The sequence below is a fragment of the Tamandua tetradactyla genome, chromosome 5 (genome assembly GCF_023851605.1).
Source record: "Tamandua tetradactyla isolate mTamTet1 chromosome 5, mTamTet1.pri, whole genome shotgun sequence".
In the NCBI taxonomy this organism is placed as follows: domain Eukaryota; kingdom Metazoa; phylum Chordata; class Mammalia; order Pilosa; family Myrmecophagidae; genus Tamandua; species Tamandua tetradactyla.
Genome location: NC_135331.1, coordinates 100,603,596 through 100,617,222, shown reverse-complemented (window position 1 = coordinate 100,617,222; position 13,627 = coordinate 100,603,596). Strand labels below are relative to the sequence as shown.

At 47.3% G+C, this 13,627-nt stretch overlaps 1 protein-coding gene across 7 annotated transcripts in view; it reads right to left on the bottom strand.

The window, feature by feature from the left end:
• Positions 1-6,826: 6,826 nt before the first annotated feature.
• Positions 6,827-13,627, bottom strand: part of KLHDC3 (kelch domain containing 3) — a 12,153-nt gene continuing 5,352 nt past the window's right edge. For 4 of the 7 annotated variants that reach the window (XM_077161834.1, XM_077161832.1, XM_077161833.1 and 1 more), the window contains exon 11: positions 11,853-12,463. In XM_077161834.1, coding sequence (XP_077017949.1) covers positions 12,397-12,463 — 67 coding nt within the window. In that variant the 3' untranslated portion in view covers positions 11,853-12,396. Of the gene's footprint in view, positions 7,358-8,338; positions 8,457-8,577; positions 8,653-9,003; positions 9,109-9,189; positions 9,257-9,384; positions 9,533-11,235; positions 11,454-11,852; positions 12,464-13,627 lie in introns of those variants that run through there. The other 3 variants (XM_077161836.1, XM_077161837.1, XM_077161838.1) reach the window with 3 other exon arrangements.

The following is a 13,627-nucleotide window of genomic DNA, read 5'->3' as shown; positions in this document are numbered from 1 at the left end:
TGTTTTGAAAGTAGTTAAGAGGTTCCACAACACCAAACAAACCAGTTCTGAGACTGTTTTTCCCCAAGATAAAGTTTAACAGCTCCAGCTTTTCCCGTGTTTATCAAAATACAAAAGAAAAAAATGGATAGAGGTCATCTTTCCAATGGCAAATCTGACTCTGGCAGGAGAGAGTGAAAGCTACTTCACACAAATACAGAGAGGGGTGCTCCAAGACAGGCTGTGTGTTCTAGAATGGAATAACTCTCCAAACTTGCATGCGTTTCTGGTGGTGAGACCCTACGGCCCTGAAAGATCTGCTCTTGAGTAAACACTGGGAATAATAGAGGCTCTCTGCACTGGCAAGTGATTTCAAACAAAAGCCACACACATCTAACCAAAATAAAAGGCTGGTGGCTCCTTGCTTTCTTCTAAACTGAGAAACAGAGACTGCTGTTTTCGCCCGAGGCCAGCGCAAAGGCCCTCCTGTGGGGCCTTGAGTAGCCCCAACACCAGTAGTCTGGGCACAGTGGGGAAGTCTAGGGCCCAAGACCTGTTGGAAGGGCCACTGTTAACCATAGTTTCTAATTCTAAATATTATATATTTCATTTTTACAAGTGTTACTTTTTTCAAACCAGTTTGATTATTTTTTATATTCTTTTTTTTTTCTTTTTGGTGCTTGGTCTGGGAATAGAACCCAGGTCTCCCACATGGAAGGCAATCATTCTACCACTGCCATCCGTGCACCCCATTTTTTATATTCTTTAATATTTATATTATTAGTCAAACTTTTTCATTAAACATGTTTTACTAATCTCAACTGTAGAGAGCCGCTTTCCGGGTTTGGCCTAGTGGACACGCTGCAGCCTGCTCTAGAGTTCCCCCCCGCCCATCGAGTGAGCTAAGATGGCGCTCACATCCTGCTTTTGCAAATGACGCACACGCCCACCAACCCTATCTTCCAATCACCTCTGTATACGTGGCACTAACCTATTGGGTTTGGGCACAGTATATAAGAGGTTACCCGGACGGGGTGGGCGGAGACGACCCACAGGGAGCCGTGCCTGACGGCCGCATAGAGGTTGCTCCCCCGCGGGAAATTTCGCCCGCGCGGAACCTGTAACAGAGAATGCAAGCTTAACTCCAGTAAAGGTCTGTGCTTACAACTGCTACGTGTCTTGGACCTGTGTTTCTCACCAGCGCGGATTTGTCTGCGTCTGTCTCTCTCTCCCTCCTGTTCCCTCCGCCGGCCGGGGACCAGAAGCTGAGCGAGAAGTCGCGGACAAGTGGTGGCCCGTACGGGGAACCCTTCTGCTGCCTTTCCCCGAGCTGGTGAGGACGTGCTTCTTGAGTTCGCAGCGGACTTTCCACGCCTGATCACCGTGGGAAGGTAAGTGCTTCCTATTACGTGAGAGTTAAGGGCTGTGGGCATTCAGGTAGCCCCAGTGACTCGGAAGAGCTCTCCGAGTGATTAAAGACAGTGCCGACTGCAAGCATGGGGCAGTCAGGAAGTTCACCTTTATTACCCCCTTTAAAAACCCTTTTGAAGCAGCGGGGCATCTCAGTTAAGAAGAGTTCCCTCCTGCGGTTCCTTGACGATGTTGTTACCTTTGCCCTTTGGTTCGCCCATTCCGGTAGCCTCAGCCTGCCTTCTTGGCTGAAACTTGGTAATGACATAGAACGGGCGCGCCGGACGGGCCTTTGTATGGACCCGATCCTGGTCCCTATCTGGGAAACCGTCTGTGCTTGCCCTGAGGCAGAGTCTACTTCAGGCCTCAGTCCGTCTTCCGCCCTGCTGCAGGCACGGCACGCGCTCCAAGAAACTCAGTCAGTTTCGTCTGCGGACGGCTCCCGTAAAGGCAAGCCGCCAGAGTCAGACGTTAGTTCGGACGACTCTGACTCGGAGTCAGATAGTAATGAGACCGAGGGTGCAGACGCGCCTCCGCTGATCGATTGGGGGAGGCCCCCTGTCTCACCCACGCAGCCTTCCGCTCCGCCAGCGCCTGCTGCAGGGGCGCGGTGGCTTCCGGTGAATGGTTTTGGTGATCTCGCCAAAAACCCTCACCACGGGCTCCCTCTGGTGGCCGAATCAGGTAATTACAGTGGCTGCTCTCCAACTTCTGAGCGCTTGTTAAAAGGAATGGGATATGTCCCCGGCAAAGGCTTAGGAGCCTCATTGCACGGGCGCGCAAGGCCTATACAAGCTGTCTCCAATTCTGACAGACGAGGCCTGGGTTTTTCCTAGGGGCCACTGAGGGGAGACTCCCACCCACACCTATAAAACTAAAGTGGAAGACCAGTACCCCAGTGTGGGTGCCTCAGTGGCCCTTACCAAAAGAAAAGCTGTCAGCATTGCATACTCTAGTGTCTATACAGCTAAAAGAGAGCCATATCATTCCCTCCACATCGCCTTGGAACACACCCGTATTTGTCATAAAGAAAAAATCAGGCAGATGGAGATTGTTACATGATTTAAGAACCATCAATAACTGTATGGAGCCTTTAGGACCTGTTCAAATGGGGTTACCCCTCCTCTCAGCTTTGCCAGAACACTGGCCCATTATCATCCTAGATCTTAAGGATTGCTTCTTTTCCATCCCACTTCACCCTGAAGATACTCCAAAATTTGCTTTTACTGTGCCCTCTCTTAACCAAGAGGAGCCCTGTCAACGCTTCGAGTGGACGGTCCTGCCCCAGGGCATGACTAATAGTCCTACCATGTGCCAGCTGTATGTTGCTACAAAGCTAGCTAGCACTCGGCAGCAGTTCCCCCAAGTGAAAATCATCCATTATATGGATGACATTCTCTTAGCCCATAAAGACACAGATCTTCTTAAAACAGCTTTATCACATTTAGTCCTTAGTCTTAGAGAAGCCAACCTGGAAGTGGCCCCTGAAAAAATCCAGATGACAGAGATTACCACCTTCCTGGGGGCAAAAATCATGCCTCAGCATGTTTCCCCCCAAAAAGTGTCTCTCAGAGTAGATGACATACATACCCTTAATGATCTGCAAAAGCTTATGGGAGATATCAATTGGGTTCGTCCGTACTTAAAGATCACCAATGCCAAATTAACACCTTTGTTTGATTTGCTAAAAGGAGATTCAGACCTACACTCGCCCCGGTGTCTCACCCCAGAGGCGAGGCAAGCACTACGTCAGGTAGAACAGGCGCTCAGTAGTGCTGCTTTAAAAAGAATAGACCCCCAAAAGCCATTCGAAGCCTGCTTACTGCCAACAAAACTACAGCCCACGGCAGTGCTATGGCAACAGGGACCATTACTCTGGGTCCACCCTGGAATTTCCCCTAAGAAAAGTTTAGAGCATTTTCCTACAGCAATTGCAGAGTTGGCATTGGAGGCCATCAAGAAGGCCATACAGCATTTTGGCCAACAGCCTAAGTACCTCAGAGTACCTTACTCTTCTCAGCAACTTGAGATACTTACTGGATGTATAGATCAGTGGGCCATCCTCCGATGTACCTTTTCGGGAGAAATTGATAACCAATACCCAAAAGATCCCCTCTTACAATTCGTCACCCGTCACCCAGTAATCTTTCCTAAGGTAACTTCATCTAAGCCACTAGTGAACGCCCTCACCGTGTACACGGACGGTTCCAGCTCCGGTTCAGGAGCATATTGCGTAGAAGGAGGTTCTCCTAAAACTGTGTTCTTCCAACCACAGAGACCTCAATGGGTAGAATTACAGGTCATTATTACAGTCCTGAAAGAAATTACCGATCCCCTAAATATTATATCTGATTCGATTTATGTCGTAAATTCTGTAAATATTTTAGAGACGGTGGGCATTATAAAATATTCCTCCTCAGTAAGACCATTCTTTATCAAACTTCAAGAGACAATATGTGCCAGACAACATCCTTTCTACATAACTCACATTAGAGCGCACACAGGCCTGCCAGGCCCCATGGCACAGGGAAATCACGTAGTGGATGTGGCCACTCGACAGCCACATATCTTCCCTGCGCTGACACCGTGTCAACAGGCCCAAGAGTTTCATACTAAATTTCATGTCAATGCAAGCACCTTAGTCAGACAGTTTCACATACCGCGTGCAGCTGCCAGAGATATAGTCAGAGCCTGCAATAATTGTGCAGAACAGAGGGTAGTCCCTTCAGTTGGAGTTAACCCTAAAGGTCTCATCCCGGGAGACATTTGGCAAATGGATGTCACCCATCACTCAGAGTATGGTAAAGTTAAATACCTGCATGTGTCAGTGGATACTTGTTCTCAAGTTTTATTTGCCTCTGCCGAATCAGGAGAAAGAGTCCACCAAGTAATTGCACACTGCCTTGCCGCTTGGGCAGCTTGGGGTAAGCCGAAAATATTAAAAACAGATAACGGACCTGCTTACACCAGCAAAGCCTTCCAAAGATTTTGTGCAAATATGGAAGTGCAATTAAAACATGGTATCCCTTACAACCCTCAAGGGCAAGGAATCATTGAAAGAGCACACAGGTCTCTTAAAGACTTGCTCAAAAAACAGAAAGGGGGAATAGGCCACGGCCTGTCCCCGAAGGCTCAACTGTCTGTAGCCTTATTTACATATAATTTTTTAAATGAAAATGCACAAGGAATGACACCTGCCCTACAGCACACCACTCCGAGTCCTCCACATAGAGGTCTAGTCCGTTGGAAGGATGTCCTGTCAGGACAATGGCAAGGCCCTGACCCAGTGCTCAGCTGGGCCAGAGGCTCTGTTTGTGTTTTTCCCCAGGAGCCAGGACGTCAGCCAGTGTGGGTTCCGGAAAGACTGGTGAGAACCGTGACATCGCCCGAGGAGGCCACGGAGCTGTTGCCTAAAAAACCAACAAGCCTTCAACCTGAACCATCAGATCAGGCCTCCAACTCTGCTGATGACGGCGGCGACTGACGAGATAGCAACGAAAGCGCCGGTCACCCTTCGATTGTTTAGAAGGGGGACCAGTTTTAATAACCCCCGTTGCCTTCGACCTTTCCAAACTGGGCGAGACTGTACAAAGTCTGTGGAACCGAGTCACCTCATGGTTCTCTTGGCCCAATTTGACTACTTGGATTCTCGTGGCAGTGGGACTATTAGTGGGCTTAGTCACTGTTAAATGTTTGTTAGAACGCTTGTTCCAGACACAGCAGCAACTACGTGTTTCTACCATGTTAGCTATGTCTTCCCAGTCAAATGTGGGTGTGCGTCCCTCCTCGATAGATAGCCCGTCTAAGTCACCTGGGGCAAAGCTCTTGTCAGCAAGGTTTGTTGCAGGCTCCCTGGCCACTACCCGTGTTTAGCTAGGCACCAGAGGCTGTTAATTTTGCGCGCCTAGCCGCCTCGACGGTGGAGCTGCGGCCGCAGTCCTGGCCAGACTGGGCTTGGCTCTAGCCATTGCACCGAGGCCTCCGCAGCGTTTCCTATGCCCTGGCTGTCGCTCTCATAATCCCCGCTTGACCCAGTTGCGAGGCGAAGCACTGCAGGGAGAGTCACGTGGTATCCAGTTCACGGACTCTCCGGTCTCTATATGAGGTGAGCATTCTGGTCGGTGCCAGAGGCTCCGTCGTGTGATGACGCGAGCCTAGTCCAGACTCCCCAAAGCACCAAACTATGTTGTGAGCCACTCAGGCCCACGGGAGCACCATCATCAATAGAGACACTGGGTACAAGAATACGGTCTACGGACCATGCCTCTTATAAAAACAAAAAGGGGGAGATGTAGAGAGCCGCTTTCCGGGTTTGGCCTAGTGGACACGCTGCAGCCTGCTCTAGAGTTCCCCCCGCCCATCGAGTGAGCTAAGATGGCGCTCACATCCTGCTTTTGCAAATGACGCACACGCCCACCAACCCTATCTTCCAATCACCTCTGTATACGTGGCACTAACCTATTGGGTTTGGGCACAGTATATAAGAGGTTACCCGGACGGGGTGGGCGGAGACGACCCACAGGGAGCCGTGCCTGACGGCCGCATAGAGGTTGCTCCCCCGCGGGAAATTTCGCCCGCGCGGAACCTGTAACAGAGAATGCAAGCTTAACTCCAGTAAAGGTCTGTGCTTACAACTGCTACGTGTCTTGGACCTGTGTTTCTCACCAGCGCGGATTTGTCTGCGTCTGTCTCTCTCTCCCTCCTGTTCCCTCCGCCGGCCGGGGACCAGAAGCTGAGCGAGAAGTCGCGGACACTCAACATCCCAGTCTTTGTTGCTATAACTATGTTGACTGTTGTTCCTAATGAGTCTTGTTCATAGTGGTTTCTTTCCTTGTGTGCTTTGTTTTTATTATAAACTCATATTCTTGAAATTTGGTCTAAAGGAATTTCCTAAGGACTGGGTTTAAAATATAATCCTCAAGAGAGAATTACATTTGCTTTTGCCAGGTGCCCAGAGGCACTACCATCCTGAAACTACTTTAAACTAAATTATCAGTTTGAGGATTTTTCATACCACATGGAAGTATGAATTCTAGTCCCAAACAGTATGGAGGCTAGCTCTGGTTACATATTACTGGGAAAGCTTTCTGTCTCCACCTCCTACTTCACCTTGTGTCCATTACCAAAGTTAAGTGGGTGAGTTTTCCTCTGTGGGACTGGTTCACATTCTGAATGATGGTATCATCTTTTGACACCCAGACTGAAGTAGGAATGGTCTGATTAGACTTCCCAGTTAGTAGGAGCCTTAAGCTTTGTTGCCTACTCCACACACGACCCACTAAAACAATATTTCCAGGCCACCCACAAATAGAATAAAAAGATAACAAGGGCGGGCCATGGTGGTTCAGCAGGCAGACTTCTCGTCTGCCATGTCGGAGACTAGGGTTTGTTCCCCAGTACATGCCCATGCCAAAAAAAAAAAAAAAAAAAAAAAAGATTAACAAGAATCAATTTATGAAGGAGGTCCTGCATAAAACCCCAACCACTGGAGCCATCAACACACTCTGTAACTCTTACTGGGTCAAGGTCACTCACTGGCCACTTTTCTTACATACTTGAGTCAGTGGATTAAGGCAAGAGTGTGAGAAGGATACGCAGATAATGATAAAACAGATGCAAGCAGAGGTAGTGGGACATGGAATGAGGCTAAGCTGTTCTTCTTGCCCAACCCTGAGGCAGTCCAAGAGCCCTCTAATTTTTGAGCCAATTCAGTTCAAGGGTAGCTGTGATTCTTGCCCTTGAATGGAAAAGAACCAGTAGAACAGGCCAAGTCCAAGGCCCAAAGATACATGTCTCACTGGGGCAATGGCAGATCCGAGGACAGCTCCTTTTTACTCTTTGCCCAAAGGAAGATGTCTCCTGTCTTTGCTTGCATTTCGGCGCCTCTTTTGACTCAAGAAACTCTCCAACTTCTTGCTGCGTTTCAGCTCCTTGAATTTCTCAGCTAGGGCCAACTGGCGCTGCTCAGCTAGAGGACAGGAAGAAACTGGTAAATAAAAGGAAGCCACCCTCCATTCCTTTTGTCATGTCAGTAACTATGACCACAATGTTAAGATACATGAGTGTAAGGAGTTTACTGTGGGTGTAAGCACTTTTTCTATAATTTCAGCCTTACTCAGTTCTACCAACTGTGAGTTCTCTGTATGTGTCCAGCCTAACATGTGAAAGGTGATACAGAGATGAAAGTGACAATCCTGCCCATAATCAATTAGGATCACAAGACAAGTTATCAATAACTCCTCCTACCATTTCTACTTTCCTCCAACTTACCATGTTTGCTCATTTGAGGGTGCTGTGTATTCCAAAAAAGCCATGTTCTTTTCCCTAGTCCAATCTTGTGGGGGCAGATTTATTATTTGGGCGGGAACTTTTTGACTAAGTTATTTCCATGGAGATGTGACCCACCCAATTGTGGGTAAGACCTTTTGATTGGGTGCTTTCCACAGAGATATGTCTCCACCCACTCAAGGTGGGTCTTACTCTGCTTACTGGAGTCTTTTAAGAGAAAACCATTGTAGAAAAGCCTCAGAGCCCACACAGACAGAGATATTTGGAGATGCAGAAAGAAAATGCCCCAGGGAAAGCCATTTGAAACCAGAACCCAAAAGACCAGCAGACACCAGCCACGTGCCTTTGCAGATGACAGAGGTGTTCTGGATGCCATTGGCTTTTCTTGAGTCAAGGTATCTTTCTCTGGATGGCTTAGTTTGGATATTTTTATGACCTTAGCACTGTAAACTTGTAACTTAATAAAACCCCTTTATAAAAGTCAACCCATTTCTGGTATACTGCATTCCAGCAGCATTAGTAAACTAAAATACCATGGAATCCAGATCCAGCCTTATGCCTTCCTTAGGGAGCTCACTAGAATCCCAACGCAGCATTTTGCGACAGTGGCCATCCTACACCTGCCCCCATAAGCAGCCTGCAACAGTTGTGGTCCACTCACATTTCTTCAAGAAGTATGGCCGATGGCCCTGCTGGGCCTGAGCCCGCCGTTTCTGCTTCAAGGCCAGGCACAGCTCCTGTTGCTGCTTTCGTTCCTGCTGTGCCATTTCCTGCTGTTCCTGACAAGGAAAGATGAGATAGGAGGACATGAGTGCATAGCAGGAACTATAAATTATCTCTGTGAATCACCTCCTGCCTTGAATTGCTATCACTATCCACCTGCAATTATTACCCACTCACCATGCGCTGAAGCAGCTGCTGCAGTTTCTCATGCTCCTCCCCTGATTGGTGCTTCTTCAACTGCTTTTTCACAATCTCCACAATCAAAATGAATATCAAGATAGTTAGCATTCTGTAAATATTAGCTGAAATTCTATGCTAAGCCCTATTCTGAGGTTCATATATATTAACTCAACAGTATTATGTGATGATGATTATTATTGTTACCTCTTTTTATGATTAAAAAACTGAAACACACACATACACACTGAAGCACAGAGAAAATAAGTAACTTACCAATATTCATACAGCTAGTAAGGTTATGAGGCAGGAAAGGTTAAATCTGCCCACACGCTACGCACCATACTCTCTCTAGCCCAACTCTCTAACCTGTGCCCTCGTTTCCCACCCTCCAAAACCCCCATGACCCAGACTCATGCTGCAAACCTCTTTCTCTTTGGCTCGGATGTCATTCAGGAATTGATAAGTTTTATCAAACACTTCAGGATTATATTCCCCTGACAGATCATCAAAGCGGGGGTCCCGGGCCACCTTTGGAGAGAACAGAGGGAATATAAAACAGGACTGTCCTGTCTCCTTTCATTGAGAAAGTGCTTCCTGCCTCCTCCTCACCTTCTTGCTGATGGGGACAACCTGACGCAAATATGGCACCCGGACCTTGGCTGACATTTCCAGAGGCCTAGAGAGAAATTAAAGGACAAGTCAAGGAGAATTCACTCTTGATCTAAGGCCTCCCACCCAAGAAAGCACACACTAGCTCAAGGTCCCAGGTATCCTCCAACTCCTGGGGCAGGTCTTGCTCCTCACCTGTGCTTATCTGCAACACATGCGTTTTGGACAGGTGGTTTAGAACCTTGCTTCCTAGTACTGTTTCCAGCTACCAAATGTTTGTACATCTTATTCCCCACTTGGCTCTGCAATTCCAACAGCTCCTCAAATGACATGTTGAACGTGTCTGCAGAAGCAGGGAGAGGGTGGAGGATGGAAAGAGAAACAACTCAGCTCAGCATCTCTTACTGCTGCAGACATCATCCCACCGCCATTCCTTAGGTAACTGATCCCTTTCAAGATCCCCAAAAGACCAATGAGTACAAGTCTCAGGCAGCAAAGACTTTGGTGGTGTTACACTGACACCTAACTCTTCAACTGTTTCAGCTATCTAAGAGTCTCATCTTGCTAAGCCTTGTATGTATAACACTGAAGTGGATCAAGCCATAATCTCTTATTCTTTACCTTCTTTTAAATTCCTCACTTATAGGTTTTCCCACAAGTGCCTCTGTCACCCTTGCTCTGTTACATTGCCAATTTCCCAGTTCATATTTTAACATCTTTTGCCTCCGTTAGTACCCTAGTCTTCCAACTCATCTCCAGACCTTTAGTATCTCTCTTCTCAAAGCTTTGCTCCCCGCTTCAGCCTGAGGGGCACCTAAACTGCAAATCTGATCTTAGCACTCTCACCATGTCTCAGATCATGTAATTCCTGAATTCAAAATTTCCCAACGGCTTCCATCTTGCTCAGACTAGTAAAAGCCACAGGCCTTACAATGGCCAAAAAGCCCCCATATCACCTGTCCCAGCCCCCTCTGTGTTATCTTTAATCTCATCTCCTACTAATCTCCTCCTCATTCTTGTCAACTGGCCTCTTAGCAATTTCTGAGCAGGAAGGTATACTCCTGCCTCAATTTCTTTGCACTAGATGTTCCCTCCATTTATAGCACCTCCTGCAGATACATGCAGATTGCTTCCTCATCTTCAAGCCTTTGCGCAATGTCACCTTTGCAGTGAGGCCTTCCCAGACTACCTATTTAAAATTGTACCCCCTGGGGTTGCAAGGGTAATTGTGTGGCAGAATTCTCACCTGCCACAGGGGGGACTTGGGTTGGATTCCCGGTCCATGGACTTCCCAAAACAAGCAAACAAAACAAAACAAACAAACAAAAATTCAATAAATGGTGCTGCAGTAGTGGGATACTAACGTGGAAAAATGAAAAATACTTGAAAATTGCAACCCCTGCTTTATTTCTCTTCATAGCCCTTGCATTTTAAAAAAAAACTGAAATGCAATTCACATACCATGAAATTCTCCCTCTTAAAGTGTGCAACTCAGTGCCTTATTGCTTTTTAAAAATTTTTTAAACTTTTTTTTATTGTGAAATACAACATATATACAGAGAAGCAATATATTTCAAAGCACACTGTAAAATTAGTCATAGAACAGGTTTCAGAGTTTGGTATGGGTTACAGCTCCACAGTTTTAGGTTTCTTACTGCCTTTTATCATAATGATTTACTTGTTTTTTTGACTGTACTTTCTACAAATTAAGCAGCTAGAGCTGCGCCTGCAATAATAGATGCTATAACTGTGAAATTTGTTGTATACTGATCCACCCATTCTTCCCCAGCAAGAAATGCCCTTTCCAGAGTTTGTACTCTGGCACATGCATCTTTAACTCATGGAAAACTCTCATCTGACCTTAAAGAAATTGCTCAGGATGTCCTATTTCAGGAAGCATCCTTCCCCACTCAAGGCTTTCCAAGACACTGAGTGACATTCCCGATGTTTCTCTCTTTCAGAGAACTTCGCAGTCCTACTGTAACTGCAGGCTCGGAATATCCACTAGACCATGAGCTCCTAGGAGCTGGGCCGGTTCCGCCATACCTGCGCTTTCCCCAACCACGGCGCCCGCCGGCGCCCGAGTGACGCGCCGGCTCCTCGTCCCCGACTCTGCGCCCTCACCCTTTTGCGGGCCGGGGTCGAGGCTCCCGCCGTCCTCCCAGCCATCCGCGACCCCGCGGGGACATCGGGCCGCATCCCGGGATCGGGGATTCACTTTCGGCATCCAGTCGTGCGGGGGGGGGTCGGAAGATGAATGGCGCTACTTCCGCTCGAGGCGGCCCAGGACCCGCCCCTTCCGGCATGTCCAAGAGGACGTTTCGGATTCAAGATGAGCAGGAAAAACACTCACCGCCAAGGTTACCCCGAAGCACGAACAGTAGACACAGGAGGCGTGTAGTCGGGCCTCCGGGAATCGGGAATCGTAGGCCAGATGGAGACCCGACCCTGGGATAACATCGCAACCTTTCGCACCTGAGTCACCGGGCTCGCATGGCATTGGACTCGGTGCCCAAGAGCAGATGTTAGCCCAAATCTTGGTGGCATTTTCCTAAGACCCTTGGCTGAGAAGCTAAAACTTAAGGGATGTCCCTTCTCAGCACCCTGCCTTCATTGCAAATTCCTGCATTCCCACCTTATTCCAGAAAAAAACAGATCACACATTTTGAAGTTTTTAATTCGTTTTTATAAAATCTGAGCTGGCTGAGAGATTCAGGGTACAGCAACAACTCAGGGAAAGGTGGGATTATCTGCTGGTCCCCATCTCCCCAGGTGGGGGGAGAAAGAGGTTTCAAGCCAACAGCTGTAACTCCCCTCAGGTCCTAGTCAATGCTCATGGCTCAAGCAGGGGGAGGTGGGTAGGTACAGGGGTAAAAGGAAGCTCCTGAGACTCAGACACTGCTTCTCCCTTCTCCCCATTCTATTCCTCTCCCTTCCCAGCAAAGCCTAGCTGGCCTGGGGAGAGCAGAGGCCCAGGAGCAGTTGGACGGAGGTGAATGGGACAGAGCACCAAGGAGAAGAGGCCCTTGACCCTCCCCACACACACAGCTCCCCACTGATTTCACAGCACAGAAAACACCTCTAGCCCAACCAACTCCAAGCGGAAATACACCGAGTCCAGGGTCCAAAGGGGCAGGCAGGTGAGAGATGGGCAGGGGCAGTGAAGACAACAGCGGACTCAGGAGGGGAGTCAGCAGAAACTTTCTTCTACCCATGGGAGGAGACAATGGGGCGGCTGATATTGCTGTTGGTGGTCATGGCATTCAGCTCCCATCTGGAAGACCAACAATAACAGGCATTAAGGACAGAACGGGGAGCCCACACCCTCTGGTCCAGAATTGCCTTCTTATACACCAGTCCTCTCAAACTCCTTAAGCTAACCCACCCAGAGCCACCTTCTCCTTACAGCCCTACTAGGCTTAACAAGCAAACCCCACCCACCACCAAATCCAACACCACCTACTCCTCCACCTCCAAGCCCACATGGATTTCCTGTGTATGTTTACATACATTCCTGTGTGCACTTGGAGAAAAACATCTGTGTACACATCTCGGCAAACACTGCAATCTACCTTGCCTGCACTACTCAATTCTAACCAGGAAGTCCCTATACTTCACCCCCGATAAGAATGTGCTTCAAAATAAAGCGTCAGTGGCTGGGGGGTTCCAGAGTTGAGAGGTTATCCTGGAGGTTATTCTTACACATTATATAGATATCACCTTTTTTAGTTAAGGTGTAATGGAGAGGCTGGAGGGAACTGCCTGAAAATGTAGAGCTGTGTTCCACTAGTCATGTTTCTTGAAGATGATTGTATAATTATATAGCTTTTGCAATGTGACTGTGTGATTGTGAAACCTTGTGTTTGATGCTCCTTTTATCTACCTTATTCAGAGATGAGTAAAACATATGGATTAAAAATAAATAATAAGGGGAACAAATGTTAAAATAAATTTAGTAGACTGACATGCTAGTGAACAATGAAAGGGAGGGGTAAGGGGTATGGTATGTATGATTTTTTTTCTGTTTTCTTTTTATTTCTTTTTCGGAATTGATGCAAATGTTCCAAGAAATGATCGTGATGATAAATACACAACTATGTGATGATACTGTGAGTTACTGATTATAGGTCAAGAATGGAATGATCATATGGTAAAATTAATTCATTAATTATTAAAAAAAGAATATCCTTTTTCATTGCTTGTATACCACGTATAGCCTGTATATGCGCAAAGATTTGTCAGTAAAAACATTAAAAAAAAAAAAGAATGTCCTTCTTGGCTTTCTACTCCCCTACTTCTAATACCCTGACTCAGATCCTGCCCTCCGAGGCCTTCCCCACCCACCCACTGAATATAAATTAAATCCCTATCTTTTTGACAATTCTTTCATTCTACAAAGATTTACCAGTACTGCATCTCATGTCAAGACCCTCACCAC